This window comes from Triplophysa dalaica, chromosome 2 (genome assembly GCF_015846415.1).
Source record: "Triplophysa dalaica isolate WHDGS20190420 chromosome 2, ASM1584641v1, whole genome shotgun sequence".
In the NCBI taxonomy this organism is placed as follows: domain Eukaryota; kingdom Metazoa; phylum Chordata; class Actinopteri; order Cypriniformes; family Nemacheilidae; genus Triplophysa; species Triplophysa dalaica.
Window position 1 is genome coordinate 15,707,391 of NC_079543.1, and position 27,675 is coordinate 15,735,065.

At 43.4% G+C, this 27,675-nt stretch overlaps 1 protein-coding gene across 3 annotated transcripts in view; it reads right to left on the reverse strand.

Moving 5' to 3' along the window:
* Window positions 1–27,675, reverse strand: part of gk (glycerol kinase) — a 166,009-nt gene that overhangs the window by 45,790 nt on the left and 92,544 nt on the right. For all 3 annotated transcript variants that reach the window (XM_056764107.1, XM_056764089.1, XM_056764098.1), the window contains exons 12-14: window positions 23,297–23,377; window positions 17,804–17,882; window positions 17,615–17,711 (exon numbers count right to left, since the gene is read on the reverse strand). In XM_056764107.1, coding sequence (XP_056620085.1) covers window positions 17,615–17,711; window positions 17,804–17,882; window positions 23,297–23,377 — 257 coding nt within the window. The remainder of the gene's footprint in view (window positions 1–17,614; window positions 17,712–17,803; window positions 17,883–23,296; window positions 23,378–27,675) is intronic.

Consider the following 27,675-nt stretch of genomic DNA (forward strand, 5'->3'; position numbering starts at 1 on the left):
ATACAGATTATACATATATGTCAAATATGTATATGTGTTATTTTATTAAATGTTTAAATGTTTGCTGGTTCTCGTCTCCTTCCTTTCCTACTTTGAATTGTATTACAATTAGTTAACATTATCAATATTTATGTATCACTTACGAATATTAGCTAATATCATGTTCAAAATGTACTCAAACGTTATTAAAGGAAATTGATAGTTAATTTAAATAAGTTACTGTACCATGAACTAACTTTTTTATTAGCTAAAAAATACTAATAACGAATAATAATGACTGTAAAAGTATATTGTTCATTGTTAGTTCATGTTAGTAAATGCATAAAACATGTTAAAAATGACACCTTTTTGTAAGGTATTGCCAAAATGTTTAATGCTCTATAAGCATTTAAGATGGTTTTAAAGATATATGAGCATTTGTGAAATAATAACATAAATCTATATTACAAGTAGAGTACATGTTAACTTATTCTATGTATTTTTTTGTTTGTTAATATAACTATTGCAAACAGTCACATCAGAAAAATTATTAGGATTCAAATATTTCTAATCCTTACTCTATCTGGTGTATAACCTTAGTATAACATCCTTTTTACTGTTCCTTTAAAATTTCACCATGGCAACACCGTTCAATATATCCCGAATACATTTGCAAGTTATCTTCAGTATCTTGGCGTCATGTTGACAAAGTTTGATGTTAATTGCATAATTCAGAGCTGTTTTCCCAAAATCCACCTTCAACACTTTAAAAAAATATAAAAGTTCACACATTGCCATGGCAACAGTATTTAAAATATCATGAATACCTTTCTTAGATTTAAATCTCTTTTTATTTACATTAGTTAAGAACTGTCTAGTGATAAGAACTGTCTAGTGATTTTTAAAAACGGAAATATTACTTATATCACCAAATCCACCTAAACAGAATAACGTCTTGGTTACGTATGTAACCTCAGTTCCCTGATGGAGGGTACGAGACGTTGTGTTGAGAACGACAGATGGGGTTCGCCCTTGAGAACCAATAAACTCTGACTACTATAGAAATGGGCAATAAAATTTGCCGAATGAAATTTGCATGCCGGGCTCCGCCCCCGGATATCCGGTATAAAAGGAAGCCGGCGTGCAGCATTCACTTACCTTTTGTTCTGAAGAGCCTGAGAGCCTCTCACGACTGCAGCAGAATACGATACATGTTTGTGGCATAAGGGACACAACGTCTCGTTCCCTCCATCAGGGAACTGAGGTTACATACGTAACCAACGACGTAACCAACAGTTTCATTGCTGTCGAGAACGACAGATGGGGTTGCCTATGGAAAACGCCACAACGCTGTATCGCGTCACAATCTCTAGCGAAGCGACGGTAACAAGCCTGGGCGTGTCAGATCGATGCTTTCGCGAAACTGTAACCTTCCAGTGTGGTGGTCGGGGGGTTCCAGAGCTTTCTTGGAGAAAGATGGGTACAGCCCTGACCGGTAACCTTTCACGGACGGGGCCTTAGCTCTCTACTGGCGAGAGGCCGTCCGGCTCGGGTTTACACCGGGTGAGCGCAACTCTTAATCAGAGAAGCGCTGCAGAGCCCACCTCCTACCAGTGGGGAGGAATATGGTGGATATAGGTATGGTCTCGTCCTTGGAGGAGAACGCATGGAAAATGTGGACTGGGTAGTTAACCGCGAGGTGGAGGTCCACCTGGGGAAGCTCATGGGTTACCAGGAGTGGGAACCATTCTCATGAGGATACATCAGACGGAACAGCCCACGGAGGGGGTGTTACAGACGTCCGGTAGCACTAGGTCCGGTTAGAGCTATCTGTGATAGCTCACATGGTATCCCGGCCTAAGGGGGAAGGCTGCTCTGCCCAGCCAGCCCGCCAGGGGGTGCTTGCTTAGTGATTGATGGAATGCATATTCTTAACCAGTGTTTGGGTAAGAAGGGAGGTTGGTGAGGTACCAGTTTCTTAGCCATATGTTTGGGTAATAAAAAAGGTAGATAGCACACTGACCCAACCTGTTAGAGGGTGGAAAGGTGCTTTCGCAGGCATACGCCCCCCCGGATGCCAGTCCTACATGTCGCCACACAGTACGTGGGGTGACACTGGGTTTATGCGAAGGTTGCTAACCCTTGCGAAGGTGTTTGGTCGTAGCCCAACCCGCAACTCTACAGATGTCTGCTAGAGAGGTGCTTCTGCCCGTGCCCAGGAGGTGGCTAAAACCTCACTGCCAATGGGCATGGGAGATTCTTAGATCGGAATGTCGTCGTAACGGCGTCCACGACCAAGTGCGCCAGCCTCTGTTTGGAGACAGCCTTCCCCTTCTGCTGTCCTCCAACAGACACGGAGCTGGTCAGAGCTTCAGAGCTCTGCATGTGGTCCAGCACGTGCTGGACACAACACTGATCGGGTTGGGTCTTCCTCCAAGTTCAAGTCCAAGTCTGCAAGTTCACCACTTGGCCCCGGAGGGAGTAGTGGGAACTTCTTGGGCACGCATCCGGGCCTGGGTCTCAAGATAACATGAGAGATCCAGGGCCGAATTTAAGGCAATCTGGGGACACAGAGGATGCTCGTCCTGGAGGTCCTCTGTCAGGGGAATGGTTCAGGGGGAGTCGCTGTCCAGAGCATCAGCTCTGAAGCCAAGTGCGGTTAGACCGGTGTGGTGTAACCAATAACACTTGGTGCTGCTGCTCCCTGACCTTGCACAGCGTCTGTGCGGGGGGGAGGTGTGGTTCCGCCCATCCCGCGGTCAGCTGTAGGCCAGGATATCCGTGCCGAGGACAGGGAATACCAAGCGGGCAAATGGTGGTGTTACGGGAGGCGAACAGGTTTACCTGGGCCTACCCCAACAGCCTCCAAATGAGCTGGACTGCTCGGGGGTGGAGTCGCCACTCTCCACGAGGCATAAACTGGCGAGAAAGCCAGTCTAGTTCGGCTGTCTAGTTCAGTTTGCCCGAGGTGTGTGTGGCCCGCAGGGAATGGGTCACCTGTTGACTCCACCGGAGGAGGCGTCAATCAAGTTGTGTTAGCTGCTGTGAGCGAACGCCACCCTGACGATCTGTGTACGCTACAGCTGTAGTGCTGTCCTCGGACCAGCTCGTGCTTGTCTTGCACGAGAGGCCGTAGCCTGCTCAGTGCAAGTAGCACAGCCCACAACTCTTGGCAATTGATATGCCAGCGCAGGCGGGGGTTCGTCCAATGCCCCGCCTGCGTGCCCGTTACACACTGCACCACACCCCGGCAGGGAGACGTCAGTCGTCACCGCGACCTGTCTCATAACCTGCCCAGAGGGACCTGAGTCCGTCGAAAAAGTCATGGAAGACTAGGGGTTATGGTGCGTCGGAAGCAGGGCGTCTTCACCATGCGCCTGCTGCCGGTGTGCCACGCTCTCCTAGGAACTCGACTCTGAAACCAGTGTTGGAGCCGTCTCATGTGCATCAACCCGAAGGTTATTAACCCGCGAGGACGCCATGTGTCCCAGGAGCCTCTGAATTATTTCAGGGGGACAGCTGTCTGCCTAAAATGTTCATTTCAGACAGTTCAACACTGGTTGGGCGCATACTGCGGACAGGTGCGCTGTCGGTGACAGAGTTGAGTTTCATACCGAGAAAGAAGATGCTCTGCACTCGGGAGAGCTTGCCCCTCTCTTGGTTGACCTGGAGTCCCAATTGATCTAGGTGCCGGAGCACCAGGTCCCTTTGTGTAAATAACATATCTCATAAGTGTGCCAAGATAGGCCAGTTGCTGAGATAGTTTAGTACCCGCTCGCCTTCCTCCCCTCAGGGAGAAAGGGCGGATTCCACAATCATCGTGAAGACTGTGGAGACAGGGACAGACCAAAAGGGAGGACTCTGTACTGATATGCCCGCCTCTCGCACGCGAACCGTGGGAACGGCTGGTGTCGAGGAGGATCGAGACTTGAAAGTAAGCGTCCTTCAGGTCGATTGCCATGAACAAATCCTGACACCTGAAAGATGTCAGGACGCACCTCTGTGTGAGCACCCTGAACGGCAGCTTGTGAAGGTGCTCTGTTCAGGGTACGCAGACCTTTGGGGGCAAACCGCCATCTTCTTGGGAATGGCGTGTTTTGCCAGTAGGGTGGTGACCTCTACCCGAAGTACGGAGGCGTCCCTGCCTCTGATAGAGGGAGAGATGATGCCCCGAAACTCTGGGAGAGTCTCTGGCGAACTGGATCGAGTAACGAAGACGAACCGCCCTCAATAGCCAGCGAGAGAGTGTGGGCAGCTCTCGAGCTACCAGGGACTGTGACAGGCTGACCAAGGGGACGGTCTGCTTCATCAATCCCACGGGGGTGGTTCGTCGGCTGGCGGAGCTAACCATATGTCGTGGGGGGTCCCCGGAGGGTAGGTTGCCTCTGCCTTTTTGGTTTGAGAGTGGTGACAGCTGTCCTGTATGAACGGCCCCAAACCTCGCCAGGGCGTGGGGTCGGGTTGCCGGGCACAGTCCAGTGGAGTTTCCGATCGGCTGAAAATACACTCGGGGAGAACGGAAAAACTCTGTGAGTAAGTGGGCGCCAGGCCCTGAAAAGGTTCCGGCTTTGGTGACGAGGCAGGAACAGTCCTCGACGGTGATACCAACAACCCACCCTGCGAGACAGGTGCATCAAGAAAGCGGACTTTCTCGGAGTCAGGGTTCAGCCGGGGGTGTCTCTCCTGGACCACTATAGTGGACATCGTCCGACCCAGGGCCCGTGTCACCACCTTGGTCGCCCGTAGAGCGCTGTCAGTGGTGGCACGGATATCCTGCATTATACCGGACCTGCAGGATGGCCATGGCGTAGAGAGAGGAGGCAGCCTGGCCCGTGTTAGTGTAAGGCTTCGACACCAGTGATGGCGAAGTCCTACACGCTTTGGACGGTAGGCGTTGCCGATTCCACCCAGGAGGTAGCCGCCTGCGGCACAGGTGCACCGCAGGCGCCCATTCCACCCGGGGGATGGCTGCCCCACCTTAGAGGGAAGTAAGGGAGCCGGAGCTAGTTTCACTGGAACGGTCCGTGAGTGGAGCGTTCCAAGTTTTACACAACTCTCATGCACCTCCGGGAAAAACATCTTACCCGGGGTGGGCGCGGTTTGCACCGCGCTCCGACCTCAGGAACCACGCATCCCCGGGTTAGCATGGATGACATCACTTCTGCTTCCTCCTGAACTCGACCGCTGGGGCTGGAGCTCGGATTCGTCAGAGTCGGATGCCAGTCTCCCTTCGATGCTGCGAGCGACATCTCATCTACGTCACACATCGTTTCCGAGTGTGTGCGTGAGGATCCAGACGGTATGCCACCGCCAGTTGGGGAACGTTTAGAAGAGCGAATCGGGGTGCGATCGGCCTGTGAGCACTTGGATGGCGGGTTTAAGTTCGCAGAGTTCCCCATATCACTAACGCTGCTACGTGGGTGGTCATCAGGGCAATAGCCACAGATGTCACAGCCCAGGTAGCAGACGAAATGGTGGCTGGTTCCCGTAGGAAGACAGCCACCCGTGACCGCAACTTCTGAATGACAATCTGCCCAAAGTGCCCAGACGCCTAACGCATTGATCGTGTCCATCCCCCACCCAAGAGAACAGCGGGACATGCCGTGCTGGAGATTGCTCAGCCAAATCGACCCATAGGTGGCGCTACAGCGATGAAAAACGCGTTTGCGCTTGTTACTTCTAAACCGTTTGTCGCACACCCAAGTGTCTTATATACAGATTTTTCGCTAATTAGCATAAACAAATAAAAAAAAAGAACTAGGACATTGGCGTATCTCAAAAACATGGCCGCCACCGGCCAATGAATTTTGTGCACTCATTACACTGGGTTAACAAAGGCTGATTGAAACGACAATCACTGGGTTTGTTCGTCCCATGGTCCTGAACGCTTTTGGAGTGCATAAACAACTGTGTATCACGTGACATTTGACATATACCCAGACAATTTACATCATATGATAGCTCTCTTTATTCTGAGCAACTTTGCCTCTAGAACCACTTCTGTCGATTGAACGGTTCGTGATTTATCGCTGATGATGATAAAAACCTACTTTCGCGAACTAGTCATTGGTTTTTCGAACTATCGGAACGAAAACAATGCAGATGACTTCTGTGGAAAGTGATTGTAAATAATTATCAAAAAAAGTAGAAATTTCCTTTCACGGTCGCTTAGGGGCGCCAAAATATAAAAATGGGCGGAGCCTAGTCCATTAAAAGGGCCATTCATCTAGAACGTCTTAACATGTCATCATTGGGCTCGGAATATTTGTTTAGACCATCACTCTGAGGTCACCTAAAAAAGAATGTGGTGTTTAAACAGTAAAAATGTCAAAATTTAAGCGTATTTCATTGCTAAAACAATTGTGCACAATTGTGACACAAACTAATGATAACATATGATAGGGCTCCTCATTCTGAACAACTTTGCCTCTTGATCCATTGATGTCAATCAATCGGTTCGTGAGTTATCGGTGATGATTTTGAAACCCTACTTTTGCACACTAATTTGAGTTCTTTCAAGCAATTTCAAAATTTCCACCGCAGTACAATTCTCTGAACTCTCTAGATAAATAATTATCAAAGACATGTTAAACTTTTTCATTTATGTGACCATAACAGGGTCCTTAATTATATTAACGTGAAACATGTACCTTAAATGTCGCTACTCCTTAATGAATAATCCAACTGACTTGCCATTTAGCACTATTATACATATTATGACACAAAACAAGCATGCAAAATGTGATGGTCATCGGAAGAGGCATGCCTTCATAATAGTCAAAAAGGTGAAATATCATTCATTTCAATGGCTGTTTTATAGTCACTAGATCACAATGCAGCAGGTGCCATACCACACCCATAGCAACTAAATTGTTAACTTAGCAACTATTAAGCTAGACCTATATCTCTGCAATAGAGCATTGTAGATACACTGGGGTTGTTTCGCATGACTTGTGGTCTGATGTGTTATTAATTGGCAAGTGCCATTCCATGCCCATAGCAACCAAGGGGATTAGTTTAGCAACTTTTTAGCAAGATCTATATCTCTGCAACTGTATTAAATGTTTCTGACATTTTACTTTGTGCGCTAGAGTGTTGTCCGTCCTGGATCTGTTATGGTGCGATTCCCGAGCCTGGTCGGCGATGGCAGACGTACCTTAGATGCCTTAAATCGATCGAACCCGCTAAATGCTGCTTGCAGCTTTAATTAATTTTATTATTTAAACTTTTAAAATAAAATAATCATTAAATAAAATAATGTTAGCTGTTATTGTTAAACTTTATGTATTTATATTAATTATATCATACTATATTGTATATAATTTGAATTAGGTTTATTAAAACATCTCCAAATATCACTGGATAAATATACACATCTTACAATTTCCAACAGTTAATGATTGTTAATAGTGAAGTATTTTGACTCCCGGGGAAAGCATATCATTACTCTTGTGCACTTATTAAACAATATTTGATGCACTTGGTCAAAGATAGTTGTGACTTAATGGTTAGAGAGTCAGATTTAAATCTCAAAGGTTGCAAGAACGATTCCCATGCTGGCAGGTTTCCATGGCTTTATTAGGTGACCCCCCAATGGGATCAGCATGGCATACTGTTCACATTTTGAAATTCTTAATATAATTTTAAATCCATTTTCATAAATAAAAGGCATAAAAAACATTTTTAAAAACAATAAGCATTTCAGGATAGGCCGATTCAATCACTTTCAACATTTGGAAAGCCATGGCCTTTTAGCAAACAAAGTCAAAAGAAAGATACAAAAAAACAAAATGTATGTATATTTGAAAGGGATTTACTGTATAAAGGCTACATGATTATTTGTATACATGACTGGGCCTAACATGTCATGATACACCAACAGAGTAGACTCAATTGCAGGTAGAATGATCCAAATTTTTATTAAGCACACACAATAGGTCACAGTTCGTAAGGTCACAAAGATTCCTATGGCACGAACACAGGTATAGTCCGTAGTAAGACCAATTAGATAGATAGGATGGTTCGAACCTTTGGAGAAGGCGACCACGCACGGGATGCGGGCCTTTGTGACTGCAGTTGTACTTGTAGATGATGAGTGAAGCAAGCCGGGGCGCCAACAGAAACTAAATAAATCCAAATAGGTTAAACAGGAGCAACTGGAGAAAACACGGAATATACAAGACAAGACACGAATTGCTGAAGAACTAGAAATAGCCGAAATGGCAGAACTGACTGATCAGAGGGTTTAGACTGAAACGATCCGACACAAGACAAGACGATGAGAGGGACTAAATAGGAAAACCTAACAAGCCACAGGTGGCAGGCAATGGCGATAATGATGATGGTTGGGAACGACTACAGGTGCACAAGGTGAAGAGATGATGAGACACCGGAGAGGAAAAAGCCTAGCAGGGAAACACGAAGACATAAATAATTAAATTTTTATCCAGCACTTTATACACTGGTCCAAGTCTTCTGTGAAAAAACCTCTGATTTATAACGTTGTCTAGGATTTTTGGTCCAAGGGTTTCAAAAAAATAAAAAAAAATGAGAAGGAATGGTATCCAAGCAACAGGTAGATCGTAGTGAAGCCGCTGGCTCAATTGCTGCATCTAAGCCAGGGCTAGAGCACTGAGGGGCGCTTAAATTGAAGCTGGAAAGAGTGGATAGTTCCGAGCATCTGAGGAAGCTGAAAAAGGCTGGTGTGAACATGGTGTCGAGCATGGGTTCGGTGCGGATTGGAGGGTAGCCTTGCGGTGTGAATGCATTTAGTAAGTGACTCCAGGGTGATTGGTATTCTCGGGTCTGGGCTGGGCTCTTCAATGCCTTCGATGAGTATCAATGCCTGAGAGCTGGCTATTGCTGGGGAGCCATATAAGAGTTCATGAAATTTTGTATTTACACTTAAGTACCCTTTAAGGGAGCCAGCTGGAGGTTTTAAGTGGTGCTGAGGAGCTAATGTCCAGAGTCAGGGCGTTGGTGGTAGTCATTGGAGTGGCAGATGCCAGCGTGAAGGGAGGTCTGAGGAAGAGAGAGGAGAAAGGGAGGTGGCGGCCGGAGCCGAGAACGAAGGTAGCCTCATGCTTAGGTCGGTGTGGGATTTGCTCTCTTTTCTGCATCATGCGATGATGCATGGCAAAGTTTGTGAGAATAGAAATGTCACTGCAAAACCGACCTTGTGAGTTCACTGATGTTCCAAAGGTTAAAACGACCATTACGAGTTTACATCGATCTTGATAAAGTCTTGTGATACCTGTTCTTGCCGATGGAGTATCGCGAGCGAGCGTGAAACAGTCATCCAAACATTCTCAATAAAAAATGCTGTTAAATCTTCAAATTTCTGTGCGCATCTGTATGAGTTGAATAAAATAATGATTCCAGAGTTCACATTTGCGGCTGGGGTCATGAGTTCAAGATGTATTCTTGTTCGGGTTGGCAGACGAGAGACAAAGGAGATCTTGGTGTTAAGCACTGGTCGCAAAAACTGATGAATAACGCTGTTTACCTAAAAGTAACGCTAGCGTGCATGACACCAGTAGAGAGTCTGTATTTTTAATGAGAAAATTATAAAACAACACTTACACAGATAAAGCCAAGAGCAGCCAGCCGGCCGAACATAATGGCGCCATCTTGGATCAAATGCTCAATTTCTAACCGTCTTTTGGACTTACTGAAGTGATGTCCAATGTCCTGTAACACATTTGTACTTAGACCAGCTATTAGTTATGTAGTTACACAAAGAGTACAGCTGTAGATACTATGTAGCTACACTGTGGTTACATACTAAGTACATATCTAGTAGGGCTGCACGATTAATCGAAAAAAAAAATCGATCTCGATTCATACATAAATGCGATCTAATTTCTTAAGGACGGCGATTCACTTCCTTGTATTTCCCGCATTTAGATCACTCACGTATTGGTCACACTCACACAGTCTAAAACAAAACAATGTTAATTCACCAATCAGGTCAAAGATAGCAAATGAGTAAGATCTCGATCCCTACCCTCCTCTCTCATTTACTTCGTCACACGCTATCACTCACATGACGTGTTATTTATTAGGAGGCAGAGCTAACGGTTGCAGTCAGCTTACTTTGTGGATTTGGAGTGGAAAATTTGGAGCGGTAAAAAGAGGAAATGGACACCAGTGTGGAAAATCCTGCTGACGACGATGCACAAGAAGTCATCATTTGTAAGCATTGCTTTGGCATCGTCGCAGCACCGCAAGGTAACACAACAAATCTATATAACCACCTCAAACGTCACCACAAAATACAGTACGAGTTAGCAATGAGAGACAAGGGAGCTAAATCTAAAAATGCCGGCAACCAGACGACACAAACGACCATAACTCAGACATTACACGGTGCATCTCCATACCCTTCAAGAACCCAGCAGCACAAAGATATAACAAACGCCATCGCTTATCACCTAGCTAAAGACATGGCTCCAATCAACACAGTTACAAGCGAGGGATTCAAGGCAATGATAAAGACTATTGATAAGCGCTACTCTCTGCCCTCTCGGAACTATTTTTCGTCTGTTGCATTGCCAAATCTATACAACCAGTGTAGAATGACAGTCAAGAAAGAACTGCAAGATATGCAGAACTTCGCCGCAACAGCAGACCTATGGTCAAGCCGAACTATGGGGCCGTATTAAAGCCTGACAGTGCATTACATAACATAAATTAATACTCTTCCCCTTTTTATTTTTAACAGCTTGAGTTATTAAGTTATTTACTTATGGTCCAAAAGCACAGTTTCCTTTGTTATTTTTGGTTATTATTGTTAACATTCTTCTCTTATTTATGTTCATCAGCTTAAGCAAAGTTATTCACAAGGAGAAAAAAAAGGAGAGGCAATTTTTGTTACTTTTTGAACTTAATAATAACTAAATGCACTATTTTCAATTTTTTTCCTGAGTTCAATTAAAGTTTTGGTTGAAAAAACGAGAATCGTGTGAGAGAATCGTGATCTCAATTCCCATGAAGAAAAATTGTGATTCGCATTTTAGTGAGAATCGTTCAGCCCTAATATCTAGTTACCATGCAAGGTCACAGGTATTTGGACTACTTTATATAAAGTGGGACCACAAAGGATGTACTGTGCCATGAAATGGCCTGAAGGCACAGTAGCACTTATTGTAGGTACTATGTAATAAAGCAAATTCAAAAGCATTTATCGCACCATATCAAAATATCAAACAAAAAAAAACATAAAAAACAAGAATCAGAGCTACTAAAAGTGATTATCGCCGCAGGGAATCTTTAACTTTTTGCTAAAAAAAATTCACTGTTATGGCGGATATGTCTACATGCCTAGAGCGCTTGGATGCAGCATCTAGTTATTCATATCAATGATGGATAGCATGACTAATGGTTGCTTAGTAACGGAGGGTGCGCTTTTCTGGATCGTTTTGTAAAAAAGAAACTACGCAACTGTCAGTACCCTGGTGAGCACGTGCTTGTGTTGTCTCTGTGCTGTGTTCGGTTACGTGTGTTGATGTCTAGCAGCTGCACTCATCACTCCCTCGTTACCCTCAGTGCCTACACCTGGTGTCCAGTTAATTTCACCCTTACTTAATCTTCACCACTTCTCACTCTCATTGTGCTCTCGACAACTCTAGTTGGTCACGCACGCTACTTGTTAGCAAGCCTAGCCTAGCCTAGCTTTCCCAGTCAAGTTGAGTCCTTATTTGTTTATCTAGTTTTGTCTTGTTAAGTCGTGTCTCGTGGAATTCCTGTGTGTTGTTCTTCAGTTACCCTGTGGATTATTCACTCCTTCCAGTCATTCCCGGTTCACCTACCTGCTACGTGGACTCTCTGCCGTGGTCGCTTCTCTACCGTCCACTGGACTGTTTCTTTCTCCTCCTGGGACCGGCACCTTAGGATCTACATCCTGTGGAAGAACTTTTGCACACAGTCGGATCAAGCATCTTATGGTAGCTCGTCCCTTTACCGTCTGTAAAGCAGTCGAGCGGGGACACTCTTCACTCTAGTCGCTGGCGTTGCCGTATGCTGGATTTCCCAGTTGGCCTCGTAGCCAGCGCGGAGGACTACGATCTTTGGCTCTATTCAAATCACTGGCGCTGCCGTATGCTGGGTTTCCCAGTTGGCCTCGCAGCCAGAGACTCTGCCTTGGATTCTATAGACTACCTGTCCACCTGCCTCTAATAAACTATTTTACCTGCAATTGAATCCGTGTGTTTCTTCCCGTGACAGCAACTCGATGTAATATATGTACCTGTATTTATTAGGTAAATTTAGCTACATACTGTACCTTCCCTGTATATGTATTACAACCAGTTAACCAGGGGAACCTTAGAATCATTAAACAGGAATCCTTTTCCAATGGAGAGTGTAATTTTGTGTCCTAAAAATAATTCAAATATTAACGAATCTAAGACGCAAGTTGCCTAAAATAATAGAAATCCAAACAATGTGTAAACCGAGTGCCCAACGTAACTTATCATATATAACCATCATGTCCATGGTGGGTTGTAAGTTGTCTCTTTTTTTCACATTGGCGACAACTTGGTGCTTTGAGAAGAAAGCCTTTCTTCTGAAGCCATTTAATCATTAATTTTCTATGTTTTTCACTGCTGCTTAGACGTATTATCTTACTTGATTGCCTAGAAACCATAGCTACAGCCATATCTTGCTAGCTTTCAACAAGATGTTTCCAATTAAAATGTTCGGCGCCTTGCTGGTAACTGGCTACCTGCATATGATTCCAAATCAGTCATCTTGCGATATAAATCGATAAAAAAATCCATTTTAAATGTTATACGTAAATATAATAACGTGATTTCATCGGGACAAAAAGGGGGAAGTCCACCGCGAGTGGGGTGCATCACCCGGTCCAGGTAGAAATGCGCACCTCACGCAGAGATACAGCGAAGCATGCACAAGCAGTAGAGAAAGAGAAAATCATTCACCCCCGATGTACTAAACATTTTTTGTCAACTGTCTGGCTAAAAAGAAATTTATTTATTTGAAAAGGAAATTCCCCCAAAGCAGAGCACCTGACGCCATGTACCCCTTGGATGAAGGTAAATCAGCTAGTTAACATGTATTAAGTAATGTTAGCTTGGAGTAGTTACTACCATGAAGATTCTGTCAGCATTCTTCTTCTACATTGCCGGATCAACGACGTAGAGCAGCGGATCGTCCCTACCGGCAGCGACCTTCCCCTGGGCGTCTTGGCGGTTCAGGAGGTGTTAGAGATTTTTTGTAAAAGGTCCTTTTCAGTATTGAGCATTCTCCAGCACGGCATGTCCCGCTGTTCTCTTGCAGACGGCTGCCACCTGGGGGAATCGGCCACGCCTACCGTCCAAGGCGTGTATGGCTTCGGCATCACTGGTGTCGAAGGCTTGCGCTGCCATGGGCCAGGCTCCCTCCTCTCTCTACGCCATGGCCATCCTGCAGGTCCGCCAGGTCAAGGCGTTGAGAGAGCTCCACAAGGGTAAGGCCGACCTGGGTATAATGCAGGATATCCGTGCCGCCACTGACAGCTCTCTACGGGCGACCAAGGTGGTGACACGGGCCCTGGGTCGGACGATGTCCACTATAGTGGTCCAGGAGAGACACCCCCGGCTGAACCCTGACACCGAGAAAGTCCGCTTTCTTGATGCACCTGTCTCGCAGGGTGGGTTGTTGGTATCACCGTCGAGGACTGTTCCTGCCTCGTCACCAAAGCCGGAACCTTTTCAGGGCCTGGCGCCCACTTACTCACAGAGTTTTTCCGTTCTCCCCGAGTGTATTTTCAGCCGATCGGAAACTCCACTGAACTGTGCCCGGCAACCCGACCTAAGCAAGCACCCCCTGGGGGTTGGCTGGGCAGAGCAGCCTTCCCCCTTAGGCCAGGACACCATATGAACTATCTCATATGGCTGTAACCGGACCTAGTGCTACTGATCGTCTGTAACACCCCCTACGTGGGCTGTTCCGTCTGATGTATCCTCATTAGAATGGTTTCCACTCATGGTAACCCATGAGCTTCCCCAGGTGGACCTCCACCTCGCGGATAACTACTCAGTCCACATGTTCCATGCGTTCATCTCCAAGGACGAGACCATACCTATGTCCAGCATATTCCTCCCCACGGGTAGGAGGTGGACTCTGCAGCACATCCCTAATTAAGGAAGTTGTGCTTACCTGGTGTAAACCCGAGCCGGACGGCCTCTCGCCACTAGAGAACTAAGGCCTCCGTCCGTGAAAGGTTACCGGTCAGGGCTGTACTCATCTTTCTCCAAGAAAGCTCTGGAAACCCCGACCACCACACTGGAAGGTTACAGTTTCGCGAAAGCTTCGAGATGACATGCCCAGGACTGTTACCGTTGCTTCGCTAGAGATTGGGACGCGATACAGCGATGTGGCGTTTTCTATAGGTAACCCCGTCTGTTTTTCTCAACACAACATCGAGAGACCGACAGAAAGGGAACGTCTTGGTTACGTCTGTAACCTCAGATCCCTGATGGACGGAACGAAACAAAAACAATATGATAATTATCACCTCACACAACTTGCAAATTGCTAAAGTTGAATCAAGCCGTCCAAGATCTTCTGAACAAACAAGGACAGTAGGGCTGCAACAAACGATTATTTTGATAGGTGATTAATCTCACGATTATTAGAACGATTAATCGACTAATCAGCTATTATTTCAATGACTAATCGTGTGTTTTTAATGATTATTTAGCTTTTGCAACTAGTTAAAACATTGAGTTATACATAATTTACGTAATGAATAAAATCAATTCAGCTTTTGAAATTTGTTTTAATGAACTTAAACCAACTGGTTACTCTCTTTAAGTTTCCTGATTCTGTCCAACTCGAATCACACAAATCTTTCTACAGAATTTTAAATACAAATAAAAATAAATAAATAAATAAATCGGGTAAATTACAGACTTTTTTTTTAAATGTAAACAAATCTCTTGACAGAAGCATTAAGCAGCATTCCCGCCAGTTTTCTTTTTTTAAAAAGGTTGCCAGCCCACACCAGCGTTTTTTAACATTTAACCAAACCTTAATGGCTCACAGTACATTTTCTGTAAAGAATATATGGACAAACAATTTGTCCAATGAAAGAACGGTGTCTCTACTTTTAAACAAAAGAAACTGTATTCTTCAATCTTGTTTTGTTCTTTTTTTATCACTCCTTAGATGTGGGTAGGTATCTTCAAAAATGCATCACTTTGATTAAAAAGCTAAAAAACGTTTTTGTCAAAGATTCCATCCAGATTACACTCAGAACAATCATTAAAAACCGATAAGAAATATACGTTCAAGGTTCTTGGATTCTGTACTTTTTCCCAAAGGTGTGTAACAGTGCCATCTGCTGTACAACAGTATAAACACTGATTGCCGTAATAACTCGTCCTTGGCCAGGAACTGTTTTTTTTAATTGCGAGATATATCATCAAGGTCGGTGAAAGAGTTAATGAAAAAAAGCAAGCAACAGAAGAAAATATTCTAAAAATAAAGGCAAGATATAAGACTCCTATCACTTAACTTCCCTCTCTTATAATCATTTTCCTCTCATGTAATACCTTACAATAATGTTATAATAATCAAAACAACCTTGACTCCTAAGCTGGATCAAAGCTTTATACTTTGCAAAACAAATAATAACTTTACTTTAATTATATGATTATTGTTGTTATTATCATTGCTATTATTATTGCATTCTCTCATAAAAAGATGTAACGCTAAGTTAGTTAGTTAGTAAGCTCTAGATGGAGAACAGTCACCTCTCTCCTGCTCCGGGATGTTTCCTTTATAAATGCTCCAGCATGGAGCTTGTGCTGCCGTGAAAGGCAAGTACCGCCTTGCATGCATTGCACACAACTGCATTTTTTGTTTTCAATTTGGTAAAGCTTTCCCACACTTTACTGGGTCGCATTCGTTTGTACTCGGCCATAATTCTCGCAGTGTGTCCTTCTACTGCGATAGCATTCAGGATTGCTGCATTACACTCACATTGTGATATTGCAGGCCCTTAAATTAAGTCAAAAAGTTGTCGACAAATAAAACAAAACAAAATTGTCAACAAATATTCTTGTTGTCGAGTAGTCGTTTGATTACTCGACAACAAGAATATTTGTAGACAATTTTTTTTTGTTGACGTTCTCCACAATGTCGACTAATCGTTTCAGCCCTAAAGGACAGTATCAATACCAGTTTACTGTCATCAGTCAATATCTCATGCCAATTGCTTACCGATTGTTCTCCTGTGTGTTCAATAAATATTGTTGAAGTATAACCTCTTGCCTTATTTTTACAGACAGAGAGAGAATACCAACCGAATAGCCTACTTGGCTTGGCACGTAATAATCATTAAGTGAACAAGAGGGCCCTTCACCATAAGTGGCTTGGGCCTTAACAAGTTGTCCCCCTGTCCCAGGGGTACGTAGGGCCCACACACAACCATGCAAGGTTAACTGTAGTAAACTGTGAGTACTGAAAAATTTTAGACACAACATCAGTGGTTTCAGGGCAAAGCATCTGTGTAGGATTGTAACCGGGACTGGACTAACTGAAAAGCATATTTGCAAAGTAAACAGTGCTTCACTATTCATTAGAAATTTAACATTGCATATATCTGTCAAAGAGAAGTACAAAAAAGATAGCTAAACATTTCATAATTTTCAATATGGGCGACTTCCTGTTGGGCAGAGCTCAGGCAAGCAAAGCGTTGAAATGTTTATCTGGATGGCGAGAGTGTCCCTATCAAAATTTTTGAAAGTCAGATGAACTTTGGGGCAATTACAAAATTGATGACAAGAAAGATTCAACTAAAGTACATCAATGTCTGCTATTACGTTATTATTTTAGCTTTTTACAATTGTTCCTCAATTTAACATCACATACAGTGGCAAGAAAAAGTATGTGAACCATTGTAGTTTTCTTCTTATTGTATTGGTCATGAAATGTGATTTGATCTTTACCAAAGTCACAAATATCAACAAAAACAATATTTCTAACCTGATAAAACACAAACAGTCATGATCTTTCATATATTTATTGAATTTTTTATCTTTATATCTTTAACTCTTTCACCGCCATTGACGAGTTATCTCGTCATTTAAAAATACACGTTTCCGCGCCAAAGACGAGTTATTACGGCAATCAGTGTTTTAATTGTTGTACAGCAGGTGGCGCTACACACCTTTGGGAAGAAGTACAGAATCCCAGAACCTAGAACATATATGTATAAGCACTTTTTAATGATTGTTCTGAGTGTAATCTGGGCGGAATCTTAGACAAAAAACGTTAATTATCTCAGCTGTTTAATCAAAATGATGCATTTTCGAAGAAACCTACCCACATCTATGGATGATTAAAAAGAACAAATAAAGGGAGAAGAATAGGGTTTCTTTTGTTTGAAAGCTGAGACTCTGTTCTTTCATTGGACATATTGTTTGCCCGTATATTCCTTACAGAAAATGTACTGTGAGTCATTAAAGTTTGGTGAAAATGTTTTTTTTAAAAAGGCTGGCGGCGAAAGAGTTAATGGGTGTGTTCAATAAAGACATGAAATACCCATGCATAAGCAATAAATGGCTTTTTGTTTGTTGTCAATTCTATAGACGAGAGAATAGAGAGAATAAATTGATTATTTACAAACCCTCTGGCACTTGGTTCCCAGTAAGGTGCATATAATCCAGAGAAAGCAGGGACAAAGTAACAGCCATATGATGTACCAACATCAGCCGCTAATTTCTCTGTAAAGAAATCAGGAATATTTTGACTAAAAACTTCAAAACTGTGTAAAATGGGTTAAACTATTGTGGAGGGTATTTTGATTCTAACACACCTAATTCTGTGGGGGTTTCAATGATTCCAAGGTTATCTTTTAGCCAACGCACTACTGCTCCTGCAATGGCAACAGAACCCTGGAAAAGATCAAATCACAAAACATTGGAAGTAAAGCAGTTATGACATTATAGCAGTTATGAGAAAACCAGCAGTATATGTGACCTGTGCTGGCTTATTGAGACACAAGTAGCAAATCTGTAAAAAGAACAATCTCTGCTAACCTTAAAAATATCAGAACTGGGTAGATTACTTGTGAATTGTAATCAGTTACTGATTTTAGATAACATGACAAAATTTGTTGTCAGTAACATAATGTCTTCGATTATATATTTTTGGTAACGTAACCTGATAACTTTTGGATTACATTTAGATTTATTTTGACTTAAATCTTACTTGATGTTACATATATTGAAGCAGGATAACTTTCCACTATTTTTACAGATACAACGAGGAATTTTTTTCCATTCTTTATCACCAACAAGAGCCTCAACCTCTTTTTAAAGCATAGTACGGATTAACACTCAAATAACTTGTTGTTAGGGTTTACGGATAGTAACACTGAATAGTTTCCCCATGTGTTTCCTTAAAAATGAAAGGGTGTCTTGTAGGGGCGTGACAAGATCTCGTGCCACAAGATCTCGCAAGATTAAAATGTGACCAGATTTTTCCTGTCAAGGTCTCGTGAAATCAGCATGATGGAGTTTGATGATGAAATTAGTATTGAAGATACCCTGCCACTTTTAAATCATACTATGTAAAATCACAATAATTCATGCTTAATTATAAAAAAATGCACCTATTTTGCTAATGCACAAAACATGTCCTGAAAGAGAGGTACACCACTTCCCACACAAAAGATAGGATTTATAAACACAAACTTGACCGTAAAATTTTTGCACCTGCAAGCAAACTTTGACCCATGTGTAAATACATTTTGGAGACAGAGCAGTTTGGTGATACCGATGGTGAGTTAGTGAACTCAAGTGTGATAAAAACGATTATAAAGATTAAGCCTCATACACACTGAATTTTACCTTAAAGAGACACATTATCACGAAGATTAAATCTGCAGAGTTGTTTGCGCTTATATTGAGTGATACTTGTTTCATGCACCTTCTTGTAAAATCCAATTCAATCTAAATATTTTTATCACGCTGTCTCACCATCACACTATGAGCGCATGAGGGGGAGATGATCCGACTACACGGATTACAGGAAATACGATAACTGCAAAACACAGTTGTACAAATGTAGTAACCATGTTTTTTTGGTGCATTGATTACTTAGGGCAAAACCATGGGTTTACTACAATAACAATTGTGTACTATGGTTTTTATAAAGTTTTCTAAGTTTTCAAAACCATGGTTATTTTGTGATAACTATTGTTTTAATACAGTAACCATAGTAAATTTATTTAGTATTTTAAATACTAAATATATTTTCCATCAATACTGTGCATTATCATCGAATGTCAATGTCCAGAAATACAGCCATTAAACTCTCGCACAATCGTGCATATCGACATAAACTTTTTTCCTCGTTATCAGTCCTAACTATGTATCATAACAAAACCAGAAAGAAGAGACATTCATCTCCTAAAATGATGTCTTCAAATTTGATCTCAGATGAAGGACACCGCTAATGAATGATGTGATTTTAATGAGGTGTTAATGATCAGTCTAAATGCTGTAAACATTTAAATGCTGCAGATAACTTATTTGGCTTTAATATAATTATAATATTATTAATTATTAATAATTATAACAATCATTAATTAGTGAATCTCATGTGTGGCTATGTGTGACTTCGTTTCGAAGATAAAGGATAGAATCAGGTTTTACATCAATTTTTGTTATTTTTCTATGGTATCTGATAGCGATTGGACTTGGAAACGGTATACGACCATTATGGTGTGTGATGGCTCATTAACATACGAATCAGCATTCCTGAGGTGCTTTGCATTGACTATTTATGGGTAAAAATGGGCGTGTACAGGGCGAGATATGAGGCTGATTCATTTACACTTGCAGGTGTTCTATAAATTATAAAGAGAATATTGCTTACAGGTGTGCGTACGCACGGTTTTATAAGTCTGAATATTTTCTGGCGTACGCTATTTAGGGCTTTCGGGCGCATGTGCACTTTTAATAAGGATCCTACACACAGTTTTATAAATGAGACCCCTGAACATTATGGTACATGAGTGGGGTGAACCAAAGAGGAGACAGCACCAACATTTGCAGGATCTAAAGAGATTCTGTATGAAGAAATGGACTCCGATGACTTGCTATGTATTCTCAAACCTTATCTGAGATTAATAGAAAAGACTTTCGTGATTGCTGTTGTTCGTGCAAAAAAAGGTTGCAAAAAGTTTTTAATACAATGGTACCAATAATTGTGGCCAAGTTGTACAGGAGGAAAAAACGCCTTCTTTGCTGATACAGTCAGGTCAATAAATATTGGGACATCGACACAATTCTAACATTTTTGGCTCTATACACCACCACAATGGATTTCAAATGAAACAAACAAGATGTGCTTTAACTGCAGACTGTCAGTTTTAATTCATCCAAATTTGGTGAATGGTGTAGGAACCACAACAAATTGCATATGTGCCTCCCACTTGTTAAAGGTTCAAAAGTTATGGGACAATAATATTAATAAATCATACTTTCCCTTTTTAATACTTGGTTGCAAATCCTTTGCAGTCAATTACAGTCTGAAGTCTGGAACGCATAGAGATCACCAGACATTGGGTTTCATCCCTGGTGATGCTCTGCCAGGCCTCTACTGCAACCGTCTTCAGTTCCTGCTTGTTCTTGGGCGATTTTCCCTTCAGTTTTGTCTTCAGCAAGTTAAATGCATGCTCAATCGGATTAAGGTCAGGTGATTGACTTGGCCATTGCATAACAGTCCACTTCTTTCCCTTCAAAAACTCTTTGGTTGCTTTTGCAGTACGTTTTGGGTCATTGTCCATCTGCACTGTGAAGCGCCGTCCAATGAGTTCTGAAGCATTTGGCTGAATATGAGCAGATAATATTGCCCGAAACACTTCAGAAGTCATCTTGCTGCTTTTGTCAGCAGTCACGTCATCAATAAATACAAGAGAACCACTTCCACTGGCAGCCATACATGCCCACGCCATGACACTACCACCACCATGGTTCACTGATGAGGTGGTATGCTTAGGATCATGAGCAGTTCCTTTCATTCTCCATACTCTTCTCTTCCCATCACTCTGGTACAAGTTGATCTTGGTCTCATCTGTCCATAGGATGTTGTTCCAGAACTGTGAAGGCTTTTTTAGATGTCGTTTGGCAAACTCTAATCTGGCCCTCCTGTTTTTGAGGCTTACCAATGGTTTACATCTTGTGATGAACCCTCTGTATTCACTCTGGTGAAGTCTTCTCTTGATTGTTGACGTTGACACACATACACTTACCTCCTGGAGAGTGTTCTTGATCTGGCCAACAGTTGTGAAGGGTGTTTTCTTCAACAGGGAAAGAATTCTTCTGTCATCCACCACAGTTGTTTTCTGTGGTCTTCCGGGTCTTTTGGTGTTGCTGAGCTCACCGGTAAGTTCCTTCTTTTTAAGCATGTTCCAAACAGTTGTTTTGGCCACGCCTAATGTTTTTGCTATCTCTCTGATGGGTTTGTTTTGTTCTTTCAGCCTAATGATGGCTTGCTTCACTGATAGTGACAGCTCTTTGGATATCATCTTGGCAGTTGACAGCAACAGATTCCAAATGCAAATAGCACACTTGAAATGAACTCTGGACTTTTTATCTGCTCATTGTAATTGGGATAGTGAGGGAATAACACACCCCCGTCCATGTCTGTAAGTGATGTTACCATGGGACTGATTTCTTCTTTTTTCCTTACCAAGACCGTGGTGTTATTACCAGAGTGTTTCCTCCTTTATTTCTCGCCGAGATTGTGGTGTTACTATTGTACAGTTTCCTGCTTTATTCATTTTCCTGTTTCTTTAATGTTCTCTTCTGCGGGTATGTATATGTTCTATTTTAATGTATGAGGCAGAAGGGAATAAATTGACAGTGCAGCACCCTGCTTTAAGTTTCACTTGTGCCTTGTCGGTTGTTGTCAGGGCTGGCCCAGCCTCTGTTGGTAGGTTTTGCAAACCTCCGCATAGAACCGGTATCAGCCCGCGTCTTGCATGGCAACATGTAGGACCCGCAGCCGGAGGTGCGTATGCCTGCGAAAGCACCTTCCCCCTTTCTATAGGTGGGTCAGTGTGCTATTCAGCCTCCCCTCTTCCCCCCTGCGAGGTGAAGAACCTTCTGAGTTCTCCACATATAGCTCTTACCGGACTTAGTGCAACCGGACGTTGTAACTCCCCCAGTCGGGCAGTTCCGTCTGATGTATCATCATGATTGGTCCCCACCTTTGTAACTGATGACCTTCCCTAGGTGGACCTCCATTTCGCGGTTAAATACTTCAGTCCACATATTTTTCCCATGAGCTCTCCCCCACTAGAACTCCTCCCAATGGTAGGATGTGGTCTCTGTAGAGCATTCCCCATTTAAGGAAGTGCACTTACCCAGTGGTCTTACGCCACCGAGGACCGAAGGCAGAGACTTCCCACCTTTTCAAAAGCTCTGGGACACCCTATCTACCTTACCACTGGAAGATTACAAATTCGCGAAAGCACTTACATCTGACACGCCCAGGCCAGTCACCGTCGCTTTTCTAGAGATTGTGACACGGCACAGCGCTGTGGCGTTTTCAATAGGAACCCCAGCTGTCGGTTCGACACATGTCGAGAGCTGCAGCAGTCGTGAGAGGCTCTCAGGCTCCTCAGAACTAAAGGTGAATGAATGCAGCACGCCGTCTCCCTTTTATAGCCGGATTAAATTTAATTTAATTCACCAATTTCATTGGCCTTATCTAAATTTGTCGAAGTTGATAGGTTCTCAAGGGCGAACCCCATCTGTCGGCTCGACACAACGTCTCGTTCCCTCCATCAGGGAACTGAGGTTACATCCGTAACCAAGACGTTATGTGATGTGTTACTAGTCTAGTCCTGTTAGTTTAGTTAGTCTTCGTTCCTGTTGTTGTTCATGTCCACTCTATGTTATGTTATTTTATCCCCTTGAGGGTTTTTGTTTTGTCTTTTATTAAAGTCTTGTTCAACCCCCCTGCACTTGGGTCCTCTGTCTCTCACCTCAACCGAGAACCATGACAAACCCAGTATTTTTAGTTCACTTTTTAGATAAAATAACTGAAAGGTTCTTATTGCATTTGCCATTCGCATTAAAAAAAGTGAAAACGTGACAACATCTTTGTCGTGTGGTGGACAGAGCTGGTTGGTTGCAATTCGCAACCGGACCACTAGATGCCAGTAAAACTACTGACTGGACCTTTAAAGTAATTTTATACAAAACGGTATTAAAATAAAAAAAATGTCTTCTAGCCAAATCATGATAACAATAAATTAAAACATATAGGCAGGTGGATAATATTAACATTTTACCTCTAGGGCATAGCATGCTGGTTTGTCACATCCTAATTTGTAAGCAACCGTTGTCAGAAGGCCATGGTCTGACATTACAGGCTATAGGAAATGAAATAGAAAATGTTAGAAAACAAAAAATGACATATAATAACTCACAGGCCAAACAAACACTGAACTTCCATGTCATTCACTGTTTAAACCATATAAAATCTCACCTCAACATTTCTGTAGTATACTTGCTTTTCGTCGCATTAACATTATAAGGTTCTATCTGCGTTCTGGGTAGTTTTGAGATATTGAGCTTTAAAGTTTTTGCATTTCATATAGCAAAAATGATATGGGAAACAAATCTCTTTCTTGCATGAAAAAGACAGAGAAACTACATTTATTATAAATGTACAATTTCAAAATTTTCGGAAATTTGTAAATGAAATTTGGAACAGGTCAAACGCAGATTGAATCTTCTTATTCTGAAAAATCACTTCCTGTTTAGATTTATAAGGTTTTATTTATAAGGTTTTAGATTTATAACATTTCCAGCAACACAAACAATTTACTTAAATTGCTGGCTAAAACATCAAATTAGTTATGTAATATTGTGTTGACATGTACAGAAAAGTTACATTTAAATTTGTTTTATATCATATTTTAGGACGCATAACATTTTGTTCAAGTTTAGCATAAAAGGTAGTGCTAAATGTTTTATCTATAGTGCAGATTTCAGTTAGGTATACAGAAGGTAATTCTACACATTATTGCAGAAACAATTAAGTTTCTGTTGGTTTAGAGAGACAACATCTACTGTAATCTGAACTAGACTGTATTGCATTGTTTTTACAGGTATAATACTTAAGTTGTTTTACTTGTAAGTCAAGATGTCTCATGTACAGCTGCTTTGTAACAATAAAAATTGTATAAATTGTGTAAATAAAGTTGACTTGACTTGTAACAATGTTTCGATATCCGCTGCCTCTAGTTCCATCTAACTAAATTAGGTCAAAATCTACATCAAACTCGATTTGAGGAGTGCTTATAATCCAATTTGGATAAAGGAAGGAGATTTATGGAGGACCACATTTTTCACCACTATAGGGCACTACGAATATTTGGTTATGCCCTTTGGTCTTCCCCAATGCTCCACCAGAATCCAAATCATTCATCAATTAAATGGTCAAGGACATTCTCGACTAGTTTGTAGTACCATAGATTGATGACATCCTCATCTACTCTCAGTCAGAAGGGGGACATGTAAGCCCCGTCCGAACTGTATTGTCAAGCTTGTTAAAACATCAGCTGTATGTCAAGGCAGATAAATTTGAGTTTCATGTTTAAAGTACCACATTACCAGGATACGACATTAGTCATGAGGGTGTAGAGTTAGCCGTCTCAAAGATAACAGTTGTTACTAAAGACCCTTAACCAAAGATTATCAAGGAACTTCAGCATTTTCTGGGATATGCTCAATTTTATCGATAATTCATCAGAAACTATAGTATGGTTGCTGGTCCCATAACTTCATTACTGAAAGGTAAGCAATCCAAGCTCCTCTGGAATGAAAAGGTATCAGTTGCCCTTGAAAACCTAAACAAAAGCTTCACGACCGCCCCAATTCTCAAACACCCAGATCCAGGTTGGCGCAACAGATAACGGAATTGGGGCTGTGCTCTCTCAACGCCATGGTTCACCAGGTAAACTTTATCCATGTGCCTTTTTTTCATGTTAAATCACCTCTGCATAGAGAAATTGCGATGAAGGTAAGGAACTATTGTCCATAAAAGCAGCCATAAAAGAGTGCCATCTTTGGCTAGGAGGAGCAAATAAAAACCCTTCCAAGTCATCAGCAACCACGAGCATCGTACATAAAAAAATACCATGACACTGAACTCTTGTCAAGCCAGGTGCTCATTGTTTTACACATGCTTCCATGTCATACCGTACCGGAAACAAAAACAGTAAAGAAAAACGTATGCTTTGTCAAGGCATCATGATCTGCCATCAAACAAACCCACTCCTGACACAATCCTACCACCTTCATTCCACATTTCACTGTCACTTGGGACATCAGGGATGACCTTCATAGAGCACAACAAGCAGAACCTTAACCAGCCAACAGTCCCCCAAACAAACTGTTTGTTCCTCAATCACTCTGCCAACGACTGGTGTTATGGACGCACACTTTCCTAATATAAAGTCATCCAGGAATTTCACGCACTGTTATTAACTTTGTCAGGGCCTGCTGTGTATGTGCTCAATCAAAAACTCCCAAAGCTTTACCCTCTGGACTGCTAAAACTTCTCCCTATCCCTCACAGATCACGGTCCCACCTATCAATATACATTCACTGACTTGCCCCCATACAACAGATTCACCAACATGATTTTTGATCAATTCTCAAAGACATGCAGAGTAATTCCCCTCAATGGACTTCCTACTGCAATGAAAACAGCTCAAGCGCTGTTTAACCATGTCCATGTCTGAGGTTATCACCCACAGTCGAACGGTCAGGTGAAGAGGCTAAACCAGGAAATTGGACATTATCTAAGATCATACTGCACTCGCGAGTAATACAGATGGGCTGGATTTTGACCATGGGCTGAGTATGCGGCCTAGATTTCTAACTCTACAAATGTCTCCCAGAGAGGCGCCTCTGGCCAGTGCCCAGGAGGTGGCCATACTCCGTGTGGAGTGAGCCCACACTGCCTATGGGTATGCTTGTGATCGGTATGCCGCCGTAGCGGCATCCACGATCCAGTGCGCCAGTCTCTGTTTGGAGATAGCTTTCCCCTTCTGCTGTCCTCCAAAACAGACAAAGAATTGGTCATAGCTGAAGCTCTGTGTGCGGTCCAGGTGGAGGCGCAGTGTGCGTACTGGACACAACACGGATGGGGTTGGGTCTTCCTCCCCAATGGGGAGCGCCTGCAAGTTCGCCACTTGGTCCCGAAAGGGAGTCGTGGGAACTTTGAACACGTATCCAGGTCTGGGTCTCAGGATAATGTGAGAGTTGCCAGGGCCGAACTCAAGGCAATCCAGGGACACAGAGAATGCTTGAAGGTTCCCTACCCTCTTGAAGGGAGTGAGCGCCATCAGGAATGCCGTCTTACTTGAAAGGTGAGGAAGATCTGAACCTCCGAGGGGCTCGAAGGGGGGCCCAGAGAGGCCCACCATGACCACATTAAGGTCCCAAGAGGGTATGAAGCGGAGAGGAGGCGGATTCCGCCTTCTCGCGCCCCTTAGGAAACCTTGTGATCAGGTCGTGCTGCCCTGAAGAGTTTCCATCAACCGAGTCGTGACGAGTAGCAATAGCGACTACATACACCTTCATTGTGGAGGGGGAGATGTGAGTCTCTTGTAGGAAGGACAACACGATCCCGATCGAGCACCTCCGTGGGTCTTCTCGTTGAGAGAGTCACCAAGACGAGAAGAGGCGCCATTAATAAGCGTATAACCACCTAGTGGATGGGGCCCTAGCCTTGGTGATGGTCTCCGCCACAGACGGGGGTAGCAAACTCAGGATCTCCTCGTCCCATCTAGAGACCAGACATGGAGGTTCCATAGGTCTGGTCTGGGATGCCAGAACGTGTCCTTCCCCTGAGAGAGCAGGTCCTCCCTCAGGGGAGTGGGCCAGGGGGGAGTCGTTGCACAGAGCATCAGCTCTGAGAACCAAGTGCGGTTGGGCCAAGCGGTGCAACCAATAACACTTGGTGCCCCTCTTCCCTGACCATGCACAGTGTCTGAGCGATGATGCTCATTGGGGCGAAGGCGTCCTTCCGCTTGTCCCGCGGCCAGCTATGCGCAAGGGCATCTGTGCCGAGGGGGACCTCAGACAGGGAGTACCAAGCGGGAAATGGGTGGTGTCACGAAAGGCGAACAGGAGTACCTATGCTTGCCCGAACATGATCCAAATGTGCTGGACTGCATGGGGGTGGAGTTGCCACTCTCTGTGAGGCGTATACTGACGAGAGAATGCGTCGGCTGTCTGGTTCAGGTTGCCTGGGATGTGCGTGGCAGGCCATAGCCATAGCCTCCTCAGTGCAAGTAGCACAGCCCACAACTCTAGGCAATTGATATGCCAGCACAGGCGGGCCCGTCCAGCGCCCCGCTACCCGTAGCAAACTGCACCCCCACCCCTGCCCGGAGGGGTCTGTCATTCCCACAACGTGCCTCGACCTTCCCAAGTGGGACTTCAGCCCGGAAAAAGGTCATGGAAGACCAGGGGGTTAGGCTGCGTCGGCAGAGGGGCGTCTTCACCATGCGCCTGCTGCCGGTGTGCCACGCTCTCCTCGGAACTCGACTCCGTAGGCAGTGTTGGAGAGGTCTCATGTGCATCAACCCGAGGGGTATTACCCCGCCGAGGACGCTATGTGTCCCAGGAGCCTCTGTTTCAGGGGGACCCCTGG